Source organism: Parambassis ranga, chromosome 17, assembly GCF_900634625.1.
Source record: "Parambassis ranga chromosome 17, fParRan2.1, whole genome shotgun sequence".
Taxonomy (NCBI): domain Eukaryota; kingdom Metazoa; phylum Chordata; class Actinopteri; family Ambassidae; genus Parambassis; species Parambassis ranga.
This window is the reverse complement of record NC_041037.1, coordinates 17,541,912-17,567,663: the sequence shown is the minus strand read 5'-3', so window position 1 is coordinate 17,567,663 and position 25,752 is coordinate 17,541,912. Positions and strand designations below refer to the sequence as shown.

The 25,752-nt window shown below is 40.2% G+C and overlaps 1 protein-coding gene across 2 annotated transcripts in view; it reads right to left on the bottom strand.

The window, feature by feature from the left end:
• brinp2 (bone morphogenetic protein/retinoic acid inducible neural-specific 2) overlaps positions 1 to 25,752 on the bottom strand; it is a 186,222-nt gene that overhangs the window by 38,936 nt on the left and 121,534 nt on the right. For both annotated transcript variants that reach the window (XM_028427310.1, XM_028427309.1), the window contains 3 exons: positions 23,425 to 23,615; positions 20,688 to 20,872; positions 11,115 to 11,220 (listed from right to left, as the gene is read on the bottom strand). In XM_028427310.1, the coding sequence (XP_028283111.1) occupies positions 11,115 to 11,220; positions 20,688 to 20,872; positions 23,425 to 23,615 (482 nt within the window). The remainder of the gene's footprint in view (positions 1 to 11,114; positions 11,221 to 20,687; positions 20,873 to 23,424; positions 23,616 to 25,752) is intronic.

Here is a 25,752-nt window from a genome sequence, read left to right as displayed (position 1 = left end):
AGCTAAGTCTTTTTAAATCTGGTAGCTGCTGTTGTATGGGTATGTTCCTGAAACTGTGTCTCCCACTAGGTCTGTCTAGGTCTAGGTCACTCACATAGGAACACAAATATCACATTGGTTTGAGGATTAGAATGATGATTATGTATGATGTGGTATATATATGTGTCATATATAAGGTATCCATCTTTACACAAGGGTGAAAAATTCAGCAACACTTGTAACTGAGCTGTAACCGTGCACTGTTCTGTGATTCCGCCACAACTCACTTGGTTTTCATACACTGAACGTGCAAAGCAGAACTTATTCAGCATGACTATCAGGCACGCAAGCACTTGTTAGTGACTCCTCGTCTCACCTTGCTGCTTTTCACCTTTGACACGCGCCGTTAGTATTCAGCAAAATGCTTGAGGTGTTCAGCGTGCAGCTCACATCTGCCGATCCAAAACGAATGTAAAATGCACACTCGAATATGTCACATTATGTGGAGAGGGTGAATATTAGCCTCTTTTTTTGGCATTTCGAACCATTAAAGCTACATAAGCCCCAACGATGCAATTAAGTCTGAATGAGTGTCGCTGAGGTGGGAATGATATGGCAGACTTATTTTGGTTAAAAAGGGGCCTTCAGTGACTCCTTCTGAATCGTCAGATACACATACGCTGCAAAGGACTCACATCCTGCAACATTTCAATGGAATGTAAAATGAAAGGCTTTTTTTTTAACAGCCAGTCAATCAAGGCAGCACATCACTGAGTGAAAGTCTTCTACAGAGCCAACATCCTCATACACACACACACACACACACATACACATAAGAGAAAAGATTGTCAATCATTATCAGTATGACATCTATGCTCTAGTAGACTAGACTAGACACCGAGTCCACAGGTGAGGTAGGTAGAATGGGTTAAATGGGTTAAAAAATAACATTTGACATACTTTTTTTACACAGCAGGAAGAAGTTTGTTTTGGTTATTCTTTAAATGTAACTCCATGGTGCCCAAGGTTGCCCATTTTGGAGGGTTAATCTAGGTGGAAATGACAAAACAAAACCTTGAGCCTTTGTATTGTTCTGGTTTCCATTGTTTTCTCAGCCTCTAAACTTCAGATTGGCCAGTAAAATGGAACTTTATCCTACTTCTGTATGAGGGAAAGTTGAAAGTCAGCTGGCTCAGCCGGATTCGGTCTCTTGTCATTTCTGCTCCGTTTCAACTCCGCTGAGAAGTCTTGCGTAGGAAATCATGTGTTCATCTTTCTTGCAAGAGGGCAAAAATGAAACCGAAACATCTGGGATCACTTTTCTAGAAGTGAGTGAGCCTATTTAAAAAAAAAAAAACAACCCTCTGAGTACATTTCCATGTAGCTGTGACTCAGGTCAGGGGCTGCATCCTTTAAAAGGTCTACGGCCTATGGTGGCGTGACCTTTGTTGGACTAGCGAAGGTTGCAATGAAAGTTGTTATATTAGATTACGGGCCTATGAAAGACTTTAGTTGCCTAGCAACATTGAAAATTGATACAGTCAATCCACCCCCAAAATGCTGGTTGCATTTAAAATGTAGGTGTAAACTGTAACACAGTCTGTCTTTCAATCCAACCTTTGAACTCAGTCACGTCTTATAATATGATAGATTTCAGAATTTACTGGTTATGTTTGGTGCATCATCTTTACTGTTATCTAGCCAGAGAAGACTTTATTCTGTTTGTAGGAACATTACATCTATTAATATGTGGAGCGTCATAGAAACACACTACCCCCCCACCCCCAATATCACACCTGTCATTAGTTGCCACCATGAGTTTCAAGGAAAAAAAAAACCTGTGGGTGTCTTCTTTTGATGAGGGCTTTTAGGGTCATTACCCATGAGGCTTTGCTTCCATCCAGCCCCAGATTTAGATCACCCTTGTAGACCAGAAATAGCAGACCCACGGTTCCCTCTCTTTCTATCTCTAAATCTCCTGCAGAGAACACACTTTCCATTTTGGACAATTTGAAGCTCTTAAGCCTCCCCCACGATCACCGTCCCTCTGTTATCAGCGTGTGTCTGAGTGTGTGTGTGTTCTTTCTAAGCCTTTGCTGTGCTGCTCGGTCCACTATGCTGGAATTCAGTGTTTCAGCTGCAGAGAGGATGGTGTTGGTATCCTTGGACTGTTCTCCTGCTCACAGGGCCTAAGGGTTTGGCATTAATCCAGCTTCTCCATACTGTAAAGAACATGGGCTGGCAGAGAAGCTGCTGCATCACACACTCATCATGTTTGTATATTTGTTTCTGCCTCTCTTCCTTTTTTTTTTATTTGTGACTGTCGGAGAGATTTTCCGCAGACTTTTTGACAGCTTAAAGGTTCATCTACGTACAGTATATTGGGAAGTATAGAAAACGCAGGGTGCCCTAATGCTGCTGTGGATCCTATAAGACTTTCAATTTAAAAGGTCTCCAGAGTCCATTTTTAAGGGATGAATTTTGACCTGGCTTCCTTCATTCTACCTCTCTCTGAGCAATCTTTACATTTGGGAGTGCCATTTAGAACTGTGACATGAGAGCAGGGCTGATGAAACATTTGGCAAATGATTTTTTATTTGGTGTTATGCAGTGACAGCTGGTGCACTGAGAATTTGTTTCAGCGACTGCCCAGGCTTAGGCCGAAGCAGAGGGGGGGTGGCACTTGACAGCCCTCTCACCCTGCAGGAACTCACGAGTGTCCAGCTGAGTTCTAAAGGGCTGCTTGGGCTGCTGTGGGATTGGATATGTTAGAGGTTTTCCTGGAGTTCCTCTGAGAAAGCCACCCAGCAGCTGTCGTGAGGCAATGGCGTCACTTCTTACTAAAAGTGGGTCCTGAAGATGCATCTTTCTGCTTGCTTTGTAAAGATTTTTTTTCATCTTCTTGCTAATACACTGAGATGGTGTGAGACACTGGGGACCGGCCAATATTGTGTTCCAGGGACATCTGTTAGCGGCTAATATTTCCTTCTGAACAGTCCCGAACAGACTGGGACAGAATGGAGGTTTTCTTGTTGTTGAAAATGACCCTCACACATAATGCACTTTCAAGTCTAAGGAGGGTTTATTTCATAAGATTCTTTTGCTGTATATATAATAATGGTCAGGTTTTCTATAAAACATTTGCTGGACATACACGGGCTTAGTATTCAAGCGACAAGTGTCGAGGTTAGGTTATGATTCTAATAGGCTGTAATGATAGAGAAGGGCTAGACCATAAGAAACGTCACTGATTAAGGATGGACTGAAAAAAACTGAAATTATGCTGTGAACAGATTCATGGTGGTTTCAAAGAGAAGGGATCTGCAGAGAGTGAAAATACAATAAGCAGGGAATGGGGACAAGGTTTTCTGCCAAGCAGCATAAAATGGTAGTAGTTGTTGCAAATGCCCTTAGAGGGTAGAATTCTGGCTGCAAATAAACTGGCTACCTTTATTCCATTGCATCAGCTCTGTGTTAAAGCCTCTGAAAGACCTCCTCGAAATCTCAAAGGAGGGTCAATGTGGCATTTGTATACCTGCCAGTGCAGAAGGGAGGCCAAGGTCTGGTAGACTTACAAAGTGGGCTTTGTTCTCTTTAGCCAAAGTGCAACAAAGGCTGTTGTTTTTAACTTGATGTCTGTCAGTGGTGTTTTATTCTGCCCACAGTATCCCTATAGGAATTACAATCATATAGGTAATTCTGAAGTTGATCACAGGCTCGTACCCCTGCAGGAAATCCCAGGTCTGTGTTTGCGAATTTGATAAAGTTTCACGACATGAACATCACTTTGATCTAATTCAACTCATGGTTGGGGGTAGGCATACGAAACATTAGCTTTTATTGTGGGTTGTACAGCATTTGCACTTAATAAGGAGTACTTGAAATGTTTGGCAGCTTTCTTTGGTGCCCCAGCAGGACCACAACAGGGCCTGAAGCAGAGGATTTTACATGAGGCTAAGCTACTACATCCAAAGGCATCTGTGTGGGTGGTACCACTGCCTCGCACAACAAGAAAGGTTCATACTTTTATCAGCCTATTCCTTTCTATTTCATCCATTTTATGACTCTTTTTATGTTGGAGGAAAACAAAAATTAACAACCAGAATCTGGGACTAAAAGAAAAAAATAGGCCTGGTGAGAAAACTCACACATTCTTGTTAACCTCTAATAAGACGGTGCACAATGCTTGCTTGTCTTTATGTTTGCACATGATTGGGTATCATTGACATGCCAGCTTGTTTTCATTTGTGATCTACGACCGACTGACAACCTTTCCCTGGTGTACACTTTAATGTCTTAGGATAGATGCCGCAGGATCTAGTCATTTGGCAAGAGCTGATATGTTTTCACAGCTATTGAGCCCTCTTTTTGACCCACCCACGACTTTTGGAGCGGCTGTCAGTGTGAGAAATGTGTGTCTTTTGCAGTTTTGGTAAAAGTCTAGTCGCCAGACTGCACTGATGATTGAGAAGATACTGGTGTACAAAGTGTACAACCCCCCTCCACAGAAAATGAGGCTGCTCATCTGCAGTAATGGCTTATTCAGAGCATCGTTGGAAAACAAACAAACACACACTGATCCAACCATATGGGAAGGTTACACAATATGTTGCGACAAAAGCTGTGCAACATTTGTTCAGCAACTGTGAGGTTGAAGGGGGTTGCTATGAGTAGAGAAAAGCTCAATGTTTGAGGCTACTTACTATGCTCTCCATATAACTGTGTGTGTATGTGGTGTGGCCTTACATGGTTTACTCAGGGAAGCTAATGGTCAACATGAAATCCAAACACACATAAGAGGCTTTGTTCTGTGTTAAACTAAAAGCAGTGTGTGGGTGTAGATCTGTCACAATGGTTATTTGGAGAGAGAGAAAACACAACAGTTCACAGGTTTGTCTTCTTTTACTGCAATCTTGTTTTTTTATTTGGAATGGAAATGATGTAGAATTTGAAAAGATAATGCTTGTTTAAACCCTGGATCAAACAAGTCATAATGGTTGGTTCAATAACAACTAAATGCTTAATCTTGTTTTTGTGCCTCTAACCCATTTGTCTCAGTTCCTACAACCCTGTCCCCAACCACATTTTCTGCTTCCTTGTCTATCTCATTTTAGGAACCACAGGGGACTGATAAAGCCAGAAGATGCATTGAGACTATGAAGCAATACTGCCCTCCCCTAAAAAAAGCCCAATGATTGCACATTTCCCACAATACCATTTTACTAATTCCATCCCAATTCATTCCCTGAAACTCATCCTCAGAAATACTTTATTGATCCCAGGGGGAAACTGCTTGCATTCCATCATACCCCAACCAAGTAGCATGCCATTAAAATGTACATATACATGATCATGCAGGTTTTACCAAAAAATGGGGTGTACAAGGACCACACAAAGTTATTTTGATTCCTGTCGTGTTTACAGACCTCAGGGATCCACTCATTCCATCATTACAGAAAGGCAAATGGAAATAAGCATATTCAAACATAATGAGGACTAAAATGCCTCAATTGCTGTACAGGCAATTGGTGCAGAGCTCTAAGTTCTTGAAGGGTTGTCCTAGGGACTTGGGGACCTGCTTATTTGCTATAGCAGAGAATAGCATCACTGCAGGTCTCAGTAAACCTTCTGTCAGGAATAGCAAAGCTGCTTCAAGGTTGAATCATATATTACACAGATCTGATTCTTTCTACTGAATTTCTACGAGAACCAGTCCAACGCTCGCCTCAGGGTGGAGTTCGGAGAGTTTCTTCCAGTGAGTTCTCTCACATGGGGCATTGTGCTGCTTTCTTTGGTTCTGCGAGTGAGGATTACATAAACCAAAGGTTGCCTAAGCCAACTTATGCATCGTTTTTTTGTATTTTGAGTCCCTTGTCTCTCCCCACACAGTCCTGTGTATTGTTACCATACTTTTACTGGACACTGGATGCACTCATACTCGAACATACCACCCACGCTGACAAACACATTCACATACACAATGGAGCTGCACAACTATTCATCTTAGAGGTGTAATTCTTTTCAATAAAATCATTTTGAAACTCTGAGTCAAAGGTAGGTTGTGTCATCAGCCGTTACTGATGTTAAAAGCCTCTGTTGACACCTATTGAGAATGTATTTCTACGAAGACAATCTAATTGCAAGGGTTAATAAATTAAATAAATCAAAGTTCATATAGATAGATAATAAGTTAAAGGTATACTGTACATTTCTTTGAAATGTTTCATTTTAAAGTACAGGGTATTATCTACAGGCACAATTACAGAATGAGTGCATGTTAAAATTATTGGTGCATTAGAAAAGAATGTATCTTTGACAGTCCAAATGGGATGAACCAACAGAAAAGGGAGGGCTGAAAATAGATGAAGAGACTACACTCATTCAAGGCCCTGAAGGTTGATGGAGGATGAAGAGATCAGCCTTACTGTGCTCAAAGCCTGCACTCTACAGTGTCTTATGGTGGGCTTTGTAGTGTGCCCTACAACTGTGTAGTATGATTCACACTAACTTCAACATAAGCCTCAGTTTGCAAAGACTCCCTGTGCTGTAGAAGAATCCTGTTTACCACACAAGTTGGCCAACAGTGAATACTGAAAAAACTAACTAACAAGGGGTTATGGCTTCTTTAAAAATATCCACCCATACAGACAAATATTGCAGCTTCCCCCTTTAATTGAACCTTAAGAGACATGATACTTGCACACAGACTTTACTTAGCACTACAAAAGCCCTTGCATGGCCTGTCCTGGCCTGGCCCTCTGTCAACTAGTCTCCAAAGACAAAAGTCCTTAAATGCTAGAAATGGAAGCCATCAGGCTAATTGGTTGGAATTAGAGTAAAAGCTCACCCTTGGACACAGAAGAGGTTCTCCATTTCCATTACAAAATCAACATAATACACACATTGTACATTACACCATTAGTGAATAGGATGAACATGTCTACCAGTGACCTCACTTCATCCCAAAGGCAAAGATAAAAAAAACATAGGGCTTTTAATACATTTAATAGCTAACCTAAATATAATTTCTAAATGTCTAAATGTGCCCAAGACTAAATGGAACTTCATAGGTCATTACAACTATTAAAATAAACACTTTTTTAATATAAGTGATAGGATACTTTAATCGGTAATTTATCAATCAAGCAACATGCAACATCAGCCTTCATGTCCAGAATGATTACTGTCCTCCAAACTATGTTTCTGTACCAATGTGTGTTAAAATAATAGACTATGATACCTATAGGATGCAAATCATTTAGCAGGGATTTCATTGCTTTTTATTTGTTGAATATATAAGGTTTAAGGTTTCAATAGTATAGAGATAAGCTGGCCCCAACACTGCCTGTTGTTAAATGTCACATTAATTTTACACATTTTATTCTTTAGCATGTGATTAATTGGAGCTGTTAGTGTCTTTTGGACTTGTGATGTCTTCTGTGTCTCTGTGCTTTCTGCATAATTTCTGCATAAATTCAGAATAATTTTCTAAATATACAATATAGCTTATTGTTTTACTAGTGCTATGATTATAAAGGAATTTGACTTGGACATGTATAACGTGGACATGTTGTATTAGGTCACCGCGCCTGCACTCCTAACACTGCATTAGTTCTCATTAGAGTTTCCAGTAATATAATGGTTAGCTAAAATGGCTAAACCTACTGACATGCACCCTGTAGCTAACCCCAAACCTTCCCAAACACGTGTATAATTTAGACCAATATCATCTAGCAAACGTTTCATGACGGCTGCACCACCATACACACGTGTGTGTGTTTGTGTGTAGTGCTCCTCTTCGACACCGATGCAATGTATTCAAATGCCTTACGATCCAATACGATGTGTCAGATGAAATTGCTGCTCGAACACCAAACCTTTGTCATCTTTTTTTTCCCTCTTTTTGTGTTAGATGCCTGACTGCAGCCAGATCCCATGCTGATAATACTCATCATTTCAAAAGCACAGTGTACACCGACTGCATTCCAATAACACACTCGCCTTTTGCCCTTACAATAGAAAAGCAAATTATACTTGAGCTTTGGAGAAATTTCAAGTACCCACTGTGAAGCGGTGGCTCAATGAAATGTGTGATACCTCACACTTGGGATTAGGTACAGTCTCAAGGACGAACTTGAATGACTGGAAAGTTTGCTCCTTGTTTGTCTCTACCTTTGAACGAGGTTACAGATCAACACAGGTGATTATTCCTTATGATTGCTTCTAAAGAGGACAAGGCCAGGTGGATGGGAAGGATAATGGTATTTTGATTTTATTATTTTTTTTATTTACTTATTTATTTATATTTTTTGTCCACAATATACAGCAGTACTTGCTATAAATATGGCTGTGGCTTCAGGATTCCAGCAGAATACTGCTTTTTAGGTAACAGGCCTGAATTAATGTTTCTAAAGCTCCATGCACAAAGTAAAACAGGGCTTAAAGGGCTAGAGCACGGAGCTTTAAAAAACACTGGATTAGTTGTCGTGTACAAACACCATCTGGTTTATGTGCATATATGTGGTTGCACACCAGAGAAAGGATACACATTCAAAAAGGCGGCAACACAACCGAAAAAGGAGGAAATCTAATAAGCTGGGCGGTCTTGCCCAAACATTCCAGATGTTAATGAGCCTCCAGAAAAACAACATCAGGCCATATTTACTGAGAGGTCATCTAAGGAGAAACACTACATTCATCTAAAGATAAGAAAATGTGTCTCCTTCACCATCACATTCCTTAGGTAGATGGTTTAAGCACTTCTAATTTCCCTGTGCATAAAAAAGAGCAATTAGCCTTAAGAGGAATGCTTTCTTCGATTGCTATCTCAGACTGTCATAAAAAACAGCAGTGGATGTGCTATATTATTAAACTGAACCATTGGAATTAAGTGAAAAATGGACGCCCACATCAGACAAGTACCGTACATAAAATATGTGGTCATCAATAGTGGATAAGACATAATTTGAACCCCCATAAGCCCTCCTGATCAAAGATGTTTCAGTCAAGTGTTAAAATTCAGTATAAGTGGACAGACTGGATTTTCAATAGTTACATTTGTAGGATTGTTTCATTCTAATTTGTGTATTTTAAAAAGTGGAAAAGTTTTTGCAACATGATCCCATGTTTCTACTCTAACTTTAACTCTACCCAACATGGTTGGAGTCAGACAACAAGCAGCCGTGCATTTACAGAGATGGTAAATGGTTGGCATTGAAATATTGCTTTTCTCAGTACTCAAAGGTGTACAAAGGTGCCCTCTATTCAAACACATATTCACTTGAGAAACTTTTAATGTCTTCAGTGTCTTCGCCCTACTACAGACAGGGCCAAAGACCTAAAATAGCCAGCCTTATACTTGTTGGACAACCACTTTGGGTCACAAAATTGACAAAGCCTAATTCAATATTCAATGCTATTAGACTGGCTGGATGACTTGGATATAACAGGAGACGCAGTATATTTCTTTTTTTTTTTTTTTTAAAGTTCATGGAGTCATCGCATTAACACAGTGTAAACACACAGACTTGACAGCTCTGTGTCTGTGCGCTACCCCGATGTGTTGACCCCGAGACAAGCTCTCACATTTGATGGTGTGCTCTTTCAGTTTGAGCTGTTAACCTGTATTCTAAGAGGATTCAGATGTGTTATATTATCTGCAGCTGTATGACAGAGCCAAAAAAATGTGTTAAAAATTATTAGGTAAATGTACAGATATAGGACTGAGTGTGATTTACTACACCTTGCAGGTATACTCATTAAAAGGCACAAAGGGTTAATAAATAACTTCATATGACCTTCTCAAAGACACGTTTCCTTACATCCTGTCATTATATGTGACAATAGAATGTTAAATCTCAAAGAGACGGGATAAAAAAAACGACCATGTGTGGATCGTGTTGACACTTTCAGTGGTTGCCAAAGAAACAATAAGCTATTGGATGGGATTTTTTCAATTTAGCTGGTGTCATTTCTTCACTACACACAGCAGATTCAGTTTCACCATCAGCAGCTAGCTTCCGGTACTCACAGAAACAACGAACACACGTGTCAAGCATCCAGCTTTCTCCATCAATCCTATATCTGTCTTCATTTATGAAAGATTAGAGATACAGTCTATAATAGAACATCCCGTCACCCATGTGTTTCAGGAGAGCGGTTTTGAGGCTCAGTGTGGTGTCCACCTAATGCCTTTAAAAACAATGGCGTGCCAGGTCACTGGTCAGCGAGCTTGGCATGTGCTGATGTATACGCTGAACATTGACCAAGCACTGTGACAAACACCAGAGCAGCCAACAGACAGGCACAGAGGGCAAACATAGAAATGTTGGTGTGTCTGACTTACAGCACAGATCAGCCACATGTTGTCAGAAGCAGCAGGTGTAAGATAGGTTTGTGCACACTTCCCCTTCAATTTGCAGTTTTCATGACTTATGGTATTTTGTATAGTTTTATAGTAGTTTTTGTAATAAGCTGTAAACATATTTCTATTTGACTCATCTTATCTTTGGTATCAGCCTCAGGTGGCCACCTAAGGCATTGCAGCCAATCCAGCTTTATTTTTCAGGCCAGGAGTCTGGCGCTTGGATTAACTTTAGTTATCATTAAATCGTTGGGCAAATAACTGTTTTTAGCATGACTGCACGTGACACAGAGGTTTCTTATTCTGCTGATATCCTGTATCCAAACACATGGTGATAAGCAAACATAAAGTCTAGCCTGTGTATCACCACTTCAGCTGTACTTGTACAGTGAGTGCTGCAGGTGGTTGGAAGGGGTTAGGATGAGGTCACTGTGGCCAGACACGGTCCATCTACAGCCTGGTAAGATAACAGATTCCCCATGAGACTGAGAACCAGTCAGGCAGAAACAGATGTATAAACTACTGCAGCGTAAAGTAAAGGGTCATCCCGGCCAACTACTACACACAAGAGGTGAGACGCTCGGCAGAATGGTAGATGGAGGTGGTGGCAGTGTTTGTGTGTGTGTGTGTTCAAGTGTGAGCGTATGGAAAATCCTATCCTGTCAGTGGATCTTTTCTCTAGGGCTAAGACTGTGTGTGTGTGTGTACATGAATTGACAATGAATATATGCATGAGAAAGTGTGTGTGTGTGTGTGTGTTTTCCAGCCTTACCCTTTAGGTGGATCTTATTTTCCGGGCTGTGCACCAACACTGAGCTAACTGAATCCAAGCTGTCGTAGTTACTGCAGCCGAGAGGCCCCGTCCTTGTTTCGGTTACCTAGGAAACAGAGGAAGGACAGATCTATTTACTTAACTGTACACACTTATATATGTCATAATGCCACATTAGCAGCAGACTGCTTTTTGCTGTCAAGTACACAGCTTAGTGCAGGTGGAGTGTGTGGAGGCAGGCGGAGGACTGGATGCAGCCCAACCCTCTGAAACAAGCAGAGAAAACCGTCGCCATGTTTTGCATCAGTCCCACACCTGCAGCCACAGCTGAGGATAATGATAATAAACATTTACAGCCTCTGACAATGAAGTCAATCAAATGGCTCTAAGTTTAAGTGGAGGAGAAGTGGATTGGCTGCAACATGGGCAGTCTGAGACAGCATTTACCTGTCACTCACACTCCTCAAATCTTCATCTGTATGTAAGTAAAACGAGCTATTTATATTCAACATGTACAGTTTTGACAAACAGCTTTTATTTATGCTGTAAAGTTTTTTAACATGGTGGTCTATGGGGACTGATTAGAGTAAGCTTTGAGTGTGTGTGGGGGGGCCCTGATGACAGTGGCAGACAGGAGGACACTGAACAATCTGCTGGTCGTCTTGGACAACGCCAGCCATCCTCTGCTCACTGTCATCAGCAAGCAGAGAAGCTTGTTCAGTGACAGGCATCCTTTATTCCCCGTGCCATCACAACTGTTTAACTCCCAAGTGGGGAGTGGAGGAGGGAGAACAGGACCAGCCAGTGGAGGCACAGTAATGCCAGACACAAACTCAAACAGTGAATCTATTACATATTTGCAGCTACTCATCTGCCTGTCTGTCTGTCTGTCTGTCTGTCTGTCTGCCTGCCTGCCTGTGTGTCTGTCTGTCTGTCTGTCTGCCTGTCTGTCTGCCTGCCTGCCTGTGTGTCTGTCTGTCTGTCTGCCTGCCTGTCTGTCTGCCTGCCTGCCTGTGTGTCTGTCTGTCTGTCTGCCTGTCTGTCTGCCTGCCTGTCTGTCTGCCTGCCTGCCTGTGTGTCTGTCTGCCTGTGTGTCTGTCTGCCTGCCTGTCTGTCTGCCTGCCTGCCTGTGTGTCTGTCTGCCTGTGTGTCTGTCTGCCTGCCTGTGTGTCTGTCTGTCTGCCTGCCTGTCTGTCTGTCTGTCTGTCTGTCTTGATGTTTCTGTGTTGTGTCATGTCTCAGCTACAGACATCTTGGTTTTACTATTGCTCAAGATACTGCATATGCAATATCTGCAGCATATGGAAGCAGTGCATTAGCTTTGTGCTGGTCAAGAACACATTCATGTTCATGAGTTTAGTCCAACCAGTCATGACTCATGTGAATCCATATGTGATAGCACTATGACCTTTTCCAGTTTTACAACTCAGAACTATCATCTTTTGCTTTATTAGGCTTAATGTATTACTGATTTTCATAATATTGTGTATATTTACCCTTCTTAAGTTCACAAGCTATTTATTTGGTCATCACCTCACCCCACCCCTGAGGCCATCTTGCTGCATTTTATGCATTGATAATCTTACAGTATATAAAGCTAAACCTACACCCGCTATAAGTCTATTACTGAGCTTGAACTCAGTGGCTGTGAGATAGTCATGGATGTGTTTATTATAGTTTGTGCTACACTACCACTTTCTTTGGATCAATGGAGATTTCAGCAGAGTCCCTTCTTTGCCTCAGAACACAGCTCCTCTTAGAATGTTAAATAGCTCACCTTTTCACTCAGTCGATTTGCTTAAAATTCAGATGGCTTTTTTACTTTCATCAACACTATTTTTTTAACATCCTCATGCACGTTTAAAGAATAGACAAAGGGACATATCCATACATCTGTATCTCTGTACTTATACACTCAACAAAAATATAAACGCAACACTTTTGTTTTTGCTCCCATGTTTCATGAGATGGACTTGAAGATCTAAACTTCATTCCAGATACACAATGTTACCATTCCTCTCAAACATTGTTCACAAATCTGTCTAAATGTGTGATAGTGAGCACTTCTGCTTTGCTGAGATAATCCATCCCACCTCACAGGTGTGCCACATCAAGATGCTGATCTGACATCATGATTAGTGCACAGGTGTACCTTAAACTGCCCACAATAAAAGGCCACCCTGAAATGTGCATTTTGTTTCTGCTTTATTGGCGGTCTGGGGACTCAGAACCAGTCAGTATCTGGTGTGACCACCATTTGCCTCATGCAGTGCAACACATCTTCTTCGCATAGAGTTTATCAGATTGTCTATTGTGGCCTGTGGAATGTTGGTCCACTCCTCTTCAATGGCTGTGTGAAGTTGCTGGATATTAGTGGGAACTGGTGCACGCTGTCGTATACGCCGGTCAAGCACATCCCAAACATGTTCAATGGGTGACATGTCCGGTGAGTATGCTGGCCATGCAAGAACTGGGACATTTTCAGCTTCCAAGAATTGTGTACAGATCCTTGCAACATGGGGCCGTGCATTATCTTGCTGAAACATGAGGTGATGTTCATGGATGTATGGCACAACAATGGGCCTCAGGATCTCATCACGGTATCTCTGTGCATTCAAAATGCCATCAATAAAATGCACCTGTGTTCTTCGTCCATAACAGATGCCTGCCCATACCATGACCCCACCACCACCATGGGCCACTCGATCCACAACATTGACATCAGCAAAGCGCTCACCCACACGACGCCACACACGCTGTCTGCCATCTGCCCTGAACAATGTAAACCGAGATTCATCCGTGAAGAGAACACCTCTCCAACGTGCTAGACGCCATCGAATGTGAGCATTTGCCCACTCAAGTCTGTTACGGCGACGATCTGGAGTCAGGTTAAGACCCCGATGAGGACGACGAGCATGCAGTTGAGCTTCCCTGAGACGGTTTCTGACAGTTTGTGCAGAAATTGTTTGGTTATGCAAACCAATTGTTTCAGCAGCTGTCTGAGTGGCTGGTCTCAGACGATCTCGGAGGTGAACCTGCTGGATGTGGAGGTCCTGGGCTGGTGTGGTTACTCGTGGTCTGCGGTTGTGAGGCCGGTTGGATGTACTGCCATATTCTCTGAAACGCCTTTGGAGACGGCTTATGGTGGAGAAATGAACATTCAATGCACGAGCAACAGATCTGGTTGACATTCCTGCTGTCAGCATGCCAATTGCACGCTCCCTCAATGCTTGTGACATCTGTGGCATTTTGCTGTGAGACAAAACTGCACATTTCAGGGTGGCCTTTTATTGTGGGCAGTTTGAGGTACACCTGTGCACTAATCATGATGTCAGATCAGCATCTTGATGTGGCACACCTGTGAGGTGGGATGGATTATCTCAGCAAAGCAGAAGTGTACATTTAGACAGATTTGTGAACAATGTTTGAGAGGAATGGTAATATTGTGTATCTGGAATGACGTTTAGATCTTCAAGTCCATCTCATGAAACATGGGAGCAAAAACAAAAGTGTTGCGTTTATATTTTTGTTGAGTGTAACATTGAAAATAAGATGTGCTTTTCCCCTGAGAAAGTATCAAATCAAGTTACTCTGTGAGTCAAATTTCTGCTATGAGGGTCAATAAAATATTCATCATGCAACCAACATCTGACCTGGATCTTCCAGCTACTGAAACAGATGTCATGGAAAATATGATACGTAGGCTACACAATATGCTATCGTCACATGTGAACTGCAGCGTGCTGCTGTACGGCTTCTGATCGAGGACCGACAGAGTAATGAGAGAAGAGTCAAGTGCATAAGGAGACAAAGGGCAAACAAGGCAGAAGGAACAAGATTAATAAAGAGACAAAAACAGAGGGGAGAGAGGGAGAACAAGCAAAGATACGACAAATAGTTTAATTTCCTGAGTGAGTGTGCTGCATAAGAACATCAAGATGGCCTCTGGCAAAGCTCTTCTCCGGGTAAATCAGGCTGTTTGGCAAATGGTGCAATCTATCCTTAAAACAGACTCACATCTTCACAGTATGTTGTGTTAGATAGTATCCATTATGAAAAGAAATGGAAGTTAGCCTTAAAGGCGCTATAAAAGATACACATCTCAAACATCTCGCAAATATGTAAAAAGAAAAAGAAAAAAAGATGAAGTGAAGGATTAGCAGTTAGAGATAAAGATGAGCAGCAGAGAAAGATTAGTGAGGGGGTGTTGTTGCTTGATGGTTCAGCCACAGATGATGGTCGCAGATAATCTCCGCTTCAAAATAACGGAAGATCAACTGTTGCTCCGTACGTTGTATCGACCCCACGTCAGATTCAAGTTTCTGTTCACACTGAACGTCAAGTGAATTTTAAAGTCGACACATAAAAGTTACCTATGAGTTATTTATTTTACACAGCCTCTGATTGGATCGCTGTATTGGTAAGTAAAATGTGATTTTACACTGTATTGGTAAGTTAAAAGCTCAGATTGTACCTGTAACATATTAGACATATTAAATGTAAAACCAAGTCATAAATCACCAGCTGTGATGAGAGCAGCTATTCGAGTCACACTCATTTCCTCAACCGAGGTGGAAAGTAGAAGTTAATATCCCAAAAAGAGCGTATAATCTGATATTTTTTTCAGCTTAATGCAGATATATATTCAAGCTTTCTGCTATTAATAAGGTTTATATCATTATGATCTCCATCCTCTAACACTTTATTGTATGTCTGAAGTGCATCAGAGCGTTCAGCTGCGTTTTTTTGCAGCAGCTCCTCTGAGGAACTTCAAAAATAATCCACCTGAGAGCTGCCACCCCCCCTCTTGTCTCTGCTTTTGTTTAAAACTCCCAAGAGCCTTTCAGTGAGTGGTTCGTTCAACCTGGACCTTTTTTGTGTGTGTGTGTCTGTTTTAATATTTACTCAGCGCTGTGTGCATTATTCAAACACAGCAGACTAATGCTTGTATCCCTTGTGATCCTGAAATGTTTACTTACAGCTAAGTAAAGCATCGCATTAATATCTTAGGAATCCTCTTATGATTAGCAGTTTACATTAGACTACATATGCATGCATTTGGATTACCTGTCTGAAGGTTGTGCATTGTGACATTTTGTATCAACATTTTACATCCATACATAGTAGTACCAAGCTTAGTGGAACCTCATTGTCATAAAAACACACAATTTTTCCTCTGTCCAAGTGGCCACTTGATGGCACTGTCACAAGTATGGACCATAACTAAGGCTGCAAGTCAGGATTTATTATTATTATTAATATGGGATGACCTCCCACACATACACACACACACACACATATATATACATATATATACACATGAAATATTTTGTGTGTATATATATATATATATATATATATATATATATATATATATTGTATTGTATCATTGTATAGATGAGAGTTTGTATTTACGCTAATGCACTTATTTGTTATGCTTTGTTGATTGAGGTTACACTCCTGGTTTATTTTACATAGCATGGCTCTTTCCTTTATTGTGATTGTTGCTATCCATTATGCCTGTGTGTATATTGAGGGCATTTCTCAGATTTGTTTTTGTTTTTTTTGTTTCACAAGAGAGTGTCTAATATTGTGGAAGCCACATGATGAAGATCAACAGTAAAGACGGTTTACTTTACTTTAATGTCTGTCATCATTAATCCACATAGCACTAGATACCTGTGCTGTCACGCACATAGGAGACAGAATAATATGAGTCCTTGTGAGAGCTGTGCTCACTGACCCACACTACTAATAATCTCAGGTCTATTTAAAACTAGATTCAGTTACAATAACTGTGTATTGAGAGTACTTATTAATGCTGAAACCCAGTATTGAATGAGGGACCTTTAGATCTTTAGTCTAACGCTCTCCTAACGGAGCTATTTCAGCAACATTTCACCTACACATATGTGCGTGTTGTCATCACCTTAATCAGTAATGCTTATCACTCTACATGGTTACAACAATAACGAGGCAGCTAACCAGCTACACTGTGCCAGGAAAGCAATCAAATGATTTTATTATCATATGCATCCAACCATTCACCAAAGTGAATGGTTGGTGAATTTGTAATATTATTATTTGCAAACTTTGTAAACATGAATTTATGGCTAAGATGTAGCTCGTAAAGTGGCTACTTCTTGTTTTTGATTTGTTATTATCAACAAATCAACACCATATAGCAACAAGCACTGTGTCCATAGAAGCCTGATATAGTTCACTGTTTAGTGCCTCACAGAACACAGACATATTTTTTACAATATGGTCATGTTGACTTCTGTAATTCTGACCTCAGCACTGTGCTGCTGGAAATATTTATAAATCTACTGAGTGTGTATTAATCCCTCTTTTAAAAGTAGTCCCAAACAAATGTTCTACTTAGCTAAAAGTCACAGTGCCCAGCTGGTCTGAGGATTTGAAATCCATTTTTTCTTTTATTCAGAACAAATGGACTTGGCACTGAGGGCCCACAGAGAAAGAAAACAGAAGAACTGTGAGGTAATAAGATTAGACCGAATTCTGGATTAGATGAGATTAAGACAAAAAAAAAAGCGATTTTTCTTGTGTGAACATCAGTGCAGTTTATTTTTGACATTATTTCATCATTTTCCAAACTCCATGTAATGTGCTAGATTCACAGCCTGGAAATCATTTCTCCTGTTATATGATATTATAGGTGTGGAAATGTAGTGCTTAGATGTGTAAAGCTTTAACATTTATGCAATGTGTGGGTCAATAAAATGCATTTAGTCAGACAAGATGTTTTTTACTACAATGTGATAAGCTTTTATAGAGGAATGAAGCGTCTTCGTGTAGTCTCCCTGCTGATGTTGGCTGCAGCGCTGTGGTAAAAATAAATAAATATATAAAAACACAGTGCCTTCCGTTGCATCACACAGAGTGTCTCTCATTACCGAACAGCAGATTCCACACAGACGTTGCACATAGGATCTTTTTTTGTCTCCCCCACGAAATCAAGTCTAAACTGGAGAATCTGTGTGATTGTGGTTCCTCCGCTTTTTTATCACTTGGAGATAAAGATAATGTATTTTTGCTCCACAGCCTCCTACTCTGTGCTAAAGCGGCACAGAGCCCAGAGGCGTACATGGACACAGGTCAAGTACATCCCACTCAGTGTCGCTTTCTCTTGGGTGATGAGTTGATGTGGCAGAACACGGCGCGGCAGGTGGCCTGCATACCAGAGCTCCTCATTTAGTAAGAAACACAGCAGAGGATGCTCGTTTGTGGGAGAGGCTGTGTGTCTGTCACGTGTGCACTTGTGAGTGTGTGAGTGCAAAATCACAGGGTGTTTGTAATTGCGGGAAAAAAAGATAAGACTATTTAGTTGCCTGTCAGTTTACAGTCATATTCCCCTCCCCGTGAGTAAAGCAGTTAGCATGTATGCATCTACCTTTTCTCTAGCGCAAAGCAGCTGATCATTCTATATATATATATATGTATATATATATATATATATATATATATATATATATATATATATATATATATATATATACTACAAAAAAATGACAGTTATTACTCCTTTCTTTGGATTGCACCCTAAAAAAATGAAAGTAAAATTATGTTCTATCTACAAATATTTAACTGCTATTAAATGTATGGAAATATGATGTTACAAAGAAATAATACAAAATATTTTAAAGCATTTATGTTTGGTCCATAAGCCCTCATTCGATTATTATTGGCCTTTGACAGAAAGAAAAAGATGGCCTCTGGTTTTCAAGCTTAATTTTCCGCTGTTCATGATTCATTTAAAACTTAAAATGAATAAATACATGTTGGCACATTGTGTAGGGTGCTATATAGACTGTATATTACCATGGATGACATGGATTGGCTTCCCAAAAGTGAGGCCAAAACGGCTGCAGTACAGGTGATAAACACCATAGATTTTATCTCTCTGTATATGTACACTACCGTTCAAAAGTGTGGGGTCACCAGGCCAGTTCTACAGCTTCTCTGATGCTAACATCATTTCACAGGAGTTTTCTAATCATCAATTAGCCTTTTTAACACGATTATCTAACACAATGCACCATTAGAACACGGATCACACAGGAGTGATGGTGCTGTAAAGGGCCTCTGTATACCTTTGTATATATTCCATTAAAACTCTGCCTTTTCTAACTAGAATAGTCATTTAGCACATTAACAATGTCTAGACTGTATGTCTGATTACTTTAATTTTATGTTCATTGAATTTTTTTTTTTTTTCAATAAAGACATTTCCAAGTGACCCCAAACTTTTGAACGGTAGTGTATATGTATGAGTAAAGTGTAACCCAATACATTGACCCATTTTTAAACCTAACCAATTGTTTTTGTTATTTTAACCTTAACAAATATTGCCAAAACATGAAGAACTAAGAGCAGTCCCACAGTAGGAGCTGAACCCCTGGGTCTCCTGGGTGTATGCCTTCTGACAGCATCTCAGTCAGGCGAATGCTGTCTGAGTCTTCTGATGTTTCACTGTTGCATCCTATCCTAATATTACCTTCACTAAAGTTTCCTCTGTCACAGAAATTCAGATATTTCCTCTCCACAGCGTGACAGACACAAAAATTTTTGATCTTCCTATTTCTAACGGCCTGTTTTTTTTTTTTTTACCTTTTAACGATTGTCTGATATGTGCCTGCTGTGAGGATGCCGCGTGCAACGTTTTCAGCAGGTACACGCTAGGTTGACGCTTTGCAATTACTCATTTCAATCAGCTTTGCTATTTAAGTTGTAGCATGAAAGCACCAGTCCAGCCACCCACACACCTGCTGTCATTACATGAAAGCCAACAGATCTGTTCTGATGTGGAAAAAAATGTATTGCTTCCAGTCAGGGTGAAAAAAAAAAGATCGAAATGAGGTAAAGGCAGGCAGAGGAGATAATAGGATTTACTTTTCTGAGTGGATTTTCAATAAAACTGTGTTCTCTTTGCAATTAATGATGAAAGGCTAGAAAAAAGCCTGGTGGTGTTTTTTTTTTTTTTTTTGCTAAACGTCAATTCGTGCATTGAGGTGTTGCTGCGTTTAGGTAAATAAAATGAACCAGCTCATGTACTTTAAAGCCACTGAAAAGGGAAAAGTCTGAGACATGTTGTGCAGAACTGATGATAATTGCTTAGTGTGTTTCCACCATTGAGTGATTCAACAGCATGAGCTACAAACACACACAAGCCAGGCTACAGTACGGATAAATATACTTTTCCCGTGGGGACCTCAGAGGAACTTGACATTTGTCGTGCTTTAGTGGGCTTCGGTGCACATTTTTAATCCAACCTGCCACTTTTAAAACAAATGCTGTGTCCTTGCACGCGCTCTCCTGTCTTTTGTCAACTTCTCCACCTTGAAAATAATCTTTAAAAAAGATCGTCTGTTGGAGCTATTCATTATGGGTGCAGCAAGCAGCAATCTATTTCTATGGCACAGGTTTATAGGAGCATTAAGGTTCGTGTGTTTATCCTGATGAGTGGTCGTTTGTGTATACAGCAAACAGACACTGCACCATATGAGCCTCGCACTCACACCTATAGGTAGCAGACTGCTGTGTGAGCAGTACCTTAATAGCAGAGGTGGCGATCTGTAGGTGGTGGAGTCGCCTCAGGGTGCTCTCACGGTCCGTGAAGTAAGACGCAGCCAGCTGATGGAGCAGCTCCAGAGACACCACCGAGCTGTTGCTGCTGCTGCCTTCCGACTTCTTGTTCAGCTTCTGCTTGTCCAGGAAAATGGTCAAAGACTCTTCTCCTGTGGATCAATAATCGATCAATTAATCTGCAGTGTACTGTAATGAACAATTCACACAGAGAAAACCCATTCTTTGTGAGACCTCTTAGATAAAGGAACTAACCCTCTATTTATTTTATTCTCATTTGTGCCATCAGACTTTGCATTTGCACACCGTGTGTGTATGTGTGTGTGTGTTTGTGTGATATTCTATTTCTGCTATTGACATTTCCTTGGCAGGTCTCACTCTGTGGTTTACTGATTTGTATCTGCTGATACAGATAATGCATCGTTTGCTTTAGTTTTTCCTTTTTATACTGAAATTATACAACCATTATCACAGAAGCCACACACAAAAACAAGATAATAGGTTGTGTTTCTCCACGTTGCATAACAGGACTGTGTGCTCCAAATAATAACAAGACAATCAAATTAAATGTCTTTTTCCTTCTCTTTTTCCAACTCAAAAAAATATGGGCCAATATTAAGTTTATAACTCTAGTGTTATTGATCAGTGGCCATTCATAAAACGTTCCTGTTACCTAACTGGCTGCTGACCTTTCAAACTTATAAACAAAGTCAGACCTGGTTAGGTTATATATATTTCAACACATATTGTCATGTTCAAAACAATTTCAGCATCCTGTCAGCTTTTTTGTTTTGTTTTAGTCACTTTAAACAGAAAGAAAATATGATTACTTAACCCTTTCTTGCCTACCGGTATGCTTCATTACCTAATTGATGTATAACCTATAGTGGAAATATCCCTAGTTTAATCTCAGAGATTTATACACAATAATCTGAAAAACAGGCAGTAGAGAAGGGTAGTCATGTAACAGGTAACGTATACTGTGTACATTTGACCATTTCATGAAAAATATTAATTACTACTACAACTAATTAGGTCAATTTATTAACATGACTGGATATGAAAGGAGCGTTTCAGAGAGGCGGAGACTCTCTGGTGTAAAGATGAGCAGAGGTTCACTAAACTATTTCCCAAAAATGTTGCTTCAAATTGCAAAGACTATGAAGAGCCCTCCATCTCACAAATACAATAAACACAATAAAAAACACAATAAAAAACACAATAAAAAACATTCAGAGAATCAGGGGGAGTGTCTGCGAGCAAGGGACGAGGTCAAAGGTCAATATTCGGTATTTAAGGTCGGTATTTAACTAACAGGCAGTAGATTCAGTATCTATGTTCACTTCCTTTACGGGAATATCAGCATCTCGTCTGATTGGAAGCTGATTGGACACAGATGCAGGAAGTGACACTGCACCTTCTAGTGATGTGATATGAATCATCTGAGCCATTGGCCATTTGATAAACTCTGTGGCCCCTGATGTTTTCATCTGAGCCCTCTTGACAAATGTAAAAAAAGCCAGTCAGTCAATTAAATTAATTTATTCACGTCGACTGATTAGAAAAATACACTTCGCAGATTAATGTAACCGTGTCTGGCGAGACAGACATTAAAAAAAATAAAAAAACATGTTCGACTGCAGTGAAAACACAAAAATATCTGGTGTGCGCACACTCGCTCTGCTACCTTCTAATCAGCATGCAGACGGGCTCTGCCCATTTAGTCCAGGCTGTTAATTACATACAGAGTCTAACTATTAGTCTGACGCTGCATTCATCTGTGCTCCCACTCCCATGCTGATGCTTCAGTGCATTCACCCAGTGGTAAGTGGCAGTAAGAAGTCTCTGGATGCAAATATCAGAGTTTGTCAGAGATGTGTCTGCTGTGTGAACAGAGGGAGGGAGGGGCAGTAGCCTTTCTGACAACACAGCAGGCCAAAGATGTATGGGTAATTTCGGTAGCAGATGATAGCATTTTGTCATAATTTAAAGTCCATTATATCACCTTAACCTGAGTAAGTAGTCTTTACTCTTTTACACATTCAGTGTATGGTATAAGGTTGACTGATCTTAGTAACCTGAGCTTGTAAATCCTGCCCCGACTCTTGATGAAATGGAAGCTTAGAGATGTTTATACTCACTATCAATTTTCATCACATAAACAACAGCCAGTTGTAAAAGTGTACTCATATATTTGGGCTATGCTACAGGATGACCAGGATCAGCACTACATCAAGATAGTGAGGTCACAGCTCTGCAGGACTCGGCCATGTTTTTTTTTTTTTTTTTTTATAAGATCGATACTGTTGACGATTCCGTTTTGTGAGTTCTTGCTCTCCTCTGGGATGAGGATGAAAAAGAAATCCATTAAAGGGAGACACATGCTAGGAAACAGGTCTGTTTAATCCTACTTCTGCTGCAGCTGTGTGTAATGTTCATTAAAGGGAAGGATGAATGGGAAATTACTGCTGCACAAAACAACCCTGGTTGAATGTTTCAGGTTCTAAGTGAGGCTATTGTTGCTTCTCTCTTGACATCCTTCCCTAGAAAGAAGAGGAAAACTAAAGCTACACTAACACAACACAACCCTCTGAGACCTAAAAATGTGTAGCTCCTCTATTTTTGGTTTGTCCCGACACTTCCTAACCCCAGAATACAAAAAAAAAACCAAAAGGCGACTGTGTCACCTGCAGTCCTTCCTTACCTCCCAGGGTAGCAGAAACTAGGAAGTGGGTCCCGTACTTCTTGATGAGGTTTTCGTTGATTTGCTGCAGGGTTGGCCGTCGCCCCAGTAACCGCAGGTTGCGTAGGAACTCTGGCGCTAAGGGCAACGGAGCTTTGAGAAAATCTCTCTTCTCTGTAGCGAGGCTGTTCACCTTCCAGTGGCTGAACTCCCTGCAATTATGAACACATTAGCAGGTGAATACACAGCTGTGCTTCCAGTTAATTAGATAAGCAGAATAAAACCATGTAGCCTACGCTGTACCAAAAAAATCAGTTAAGCAGAACTCAGACTACACATTGTATTGGATTATTGTTGTATTCCTTTTTCCGGTGCGTTGTTTTTTGTTTTTTTTTTTTTTACTTGTGGTTAGGTTCAGGCATTTTTAAAGAAAATAGTTCCATCTCTCTGCCACTTTCAGCTGCCATTGTGACAGTGGCCTTTTCATCCATCAATGGGATGATGTTCTGTGGAACACAGCTGCCCATCAAGACAAATATGCACATTTAAGCAGCCCATTTTCACAGATTTGTGGTTAATACAGTTTCATAAAACACGTTTCGTCCTTGAATTCTCCTTTCTCATCAGGAGAATAGAAGCTGTTGAATGCTGTTTTTATTTGTGCCACAAATTTACTCCTTCACGTCCGATGTGGTTTAGAAATCCAAGCATTTCATATATATTTTATATGTTTTTAAATGCAAGTTAAGGGTCAGCTCAGCATTGGCAGATGGTCAACATAAAGCCTGCTACTGAAACTATTATCTCTAAACACTATAGAGACAATATAATGAAGAGGAATCACACTGGGCTGAATACACTATAGGTAAATATAAACTACTGTACATACAGCAACAAAGGCTGTGCTGTGAAGTGACTGGTTGATTTACTCCACCATGTTTTATTTACATAACTAATTTTATGAAGTAGTTTCCTTGACTAACTTCTTTTAAAATGTACCTATTTATTGATCAATGCATTTGTATAATGCAAAAATGTATCTATCATATCATCAATTTAGCAAAATGTATATGTAATGTAATGTTTCTTTTTCTTGTTTTACATTTATTAAACCATTCATCTGCTGTATACAAAAAAAATACAGAAGTTTAGTATCAATACATATCACATATACATATGTATTTATACAATAATTCATAGGTGGATCAATTCATTTAGTCACTGTTATTTTGGCATCTCCAGACCTCCATACACTCCCACAAACTCAACTCAACTCCAACCTGGTGTCTGACAACATAAAGACCGCCAGTATTCTCAGTTGTGATCTTGCTTGTTCACATTAAATATTGATAAATTAACAGAATAAATACAAACATGTGATGTAAAACCCAAACAAGACCAAACAAAGGTAAAAGTCACAAGACTGGGTGATTATGCTATATAATAAAGTGCACAAACAAAAGATAAAAGCAGCACCTACACAAGCGTTTGACGGTTTATGTCTTTGAGCTCATAAAATCTACTTAAGATATATACCTGCTGGAAGAAATGTGTATATTTTTTTAAAGTATTAAAAAAACTGGGTACTGGTCAAAAAATACCACCAGGCTTATGCTCATGGATCACCTGACACCTGTCTCTGGTCACAGTAAATGTCAGACTCTGGGCCCCCTGCGACATTTAAATGACCACACTTTTAGTGAATCCACTCCTTCAGCTGTGCAAGACAAATGCCAGGCAGTGGCGACGACCTCACAGCCGGTCTGGGGACACACTGGCAAACCAGAGAGATGACTCAAAAAAAAAAAACCATCCATTTCAAGTGATTTATAATTATCTCCTGGCTTCACTCCTGCCACGGCGGAGTCCTGAGGTATGTGAAGATTATGCAAATACCAGCAAAAAAAAAAAAAGTACAGATCTACCTCATCTGCATACATTTGCTGGCAAAACAAGAGCTGTTTGAATATTAGCAGATTATGTATGCATCCGCTATGAACAAAATACCAGCAGTGACACATTGTTTTCCCATGAGTGCACTTTCTCTCTCTCTCTCGCACACACACACACACACAGACACACACAGAAATACACAGAGGGAGGTACATATACTGTATCATTGTCTCAGTTTCCCACTGGCTGCTCTTACAGCGCCTTTCCGCGGTCAAAAGTTTACCATTACCGACACCACAATGCCATAATTATGCTGCCGACAGCATTGTGTCTACACCAGTACATTCTCTGTAATAATAGACAAATATGCATAGTCGAGTTAGGTAGTAAAGACAACAATGTGCTGTAATTAGATTTTAGTTTCCTTGTTAACATGTTAGCATTTAAAGCAGAGCT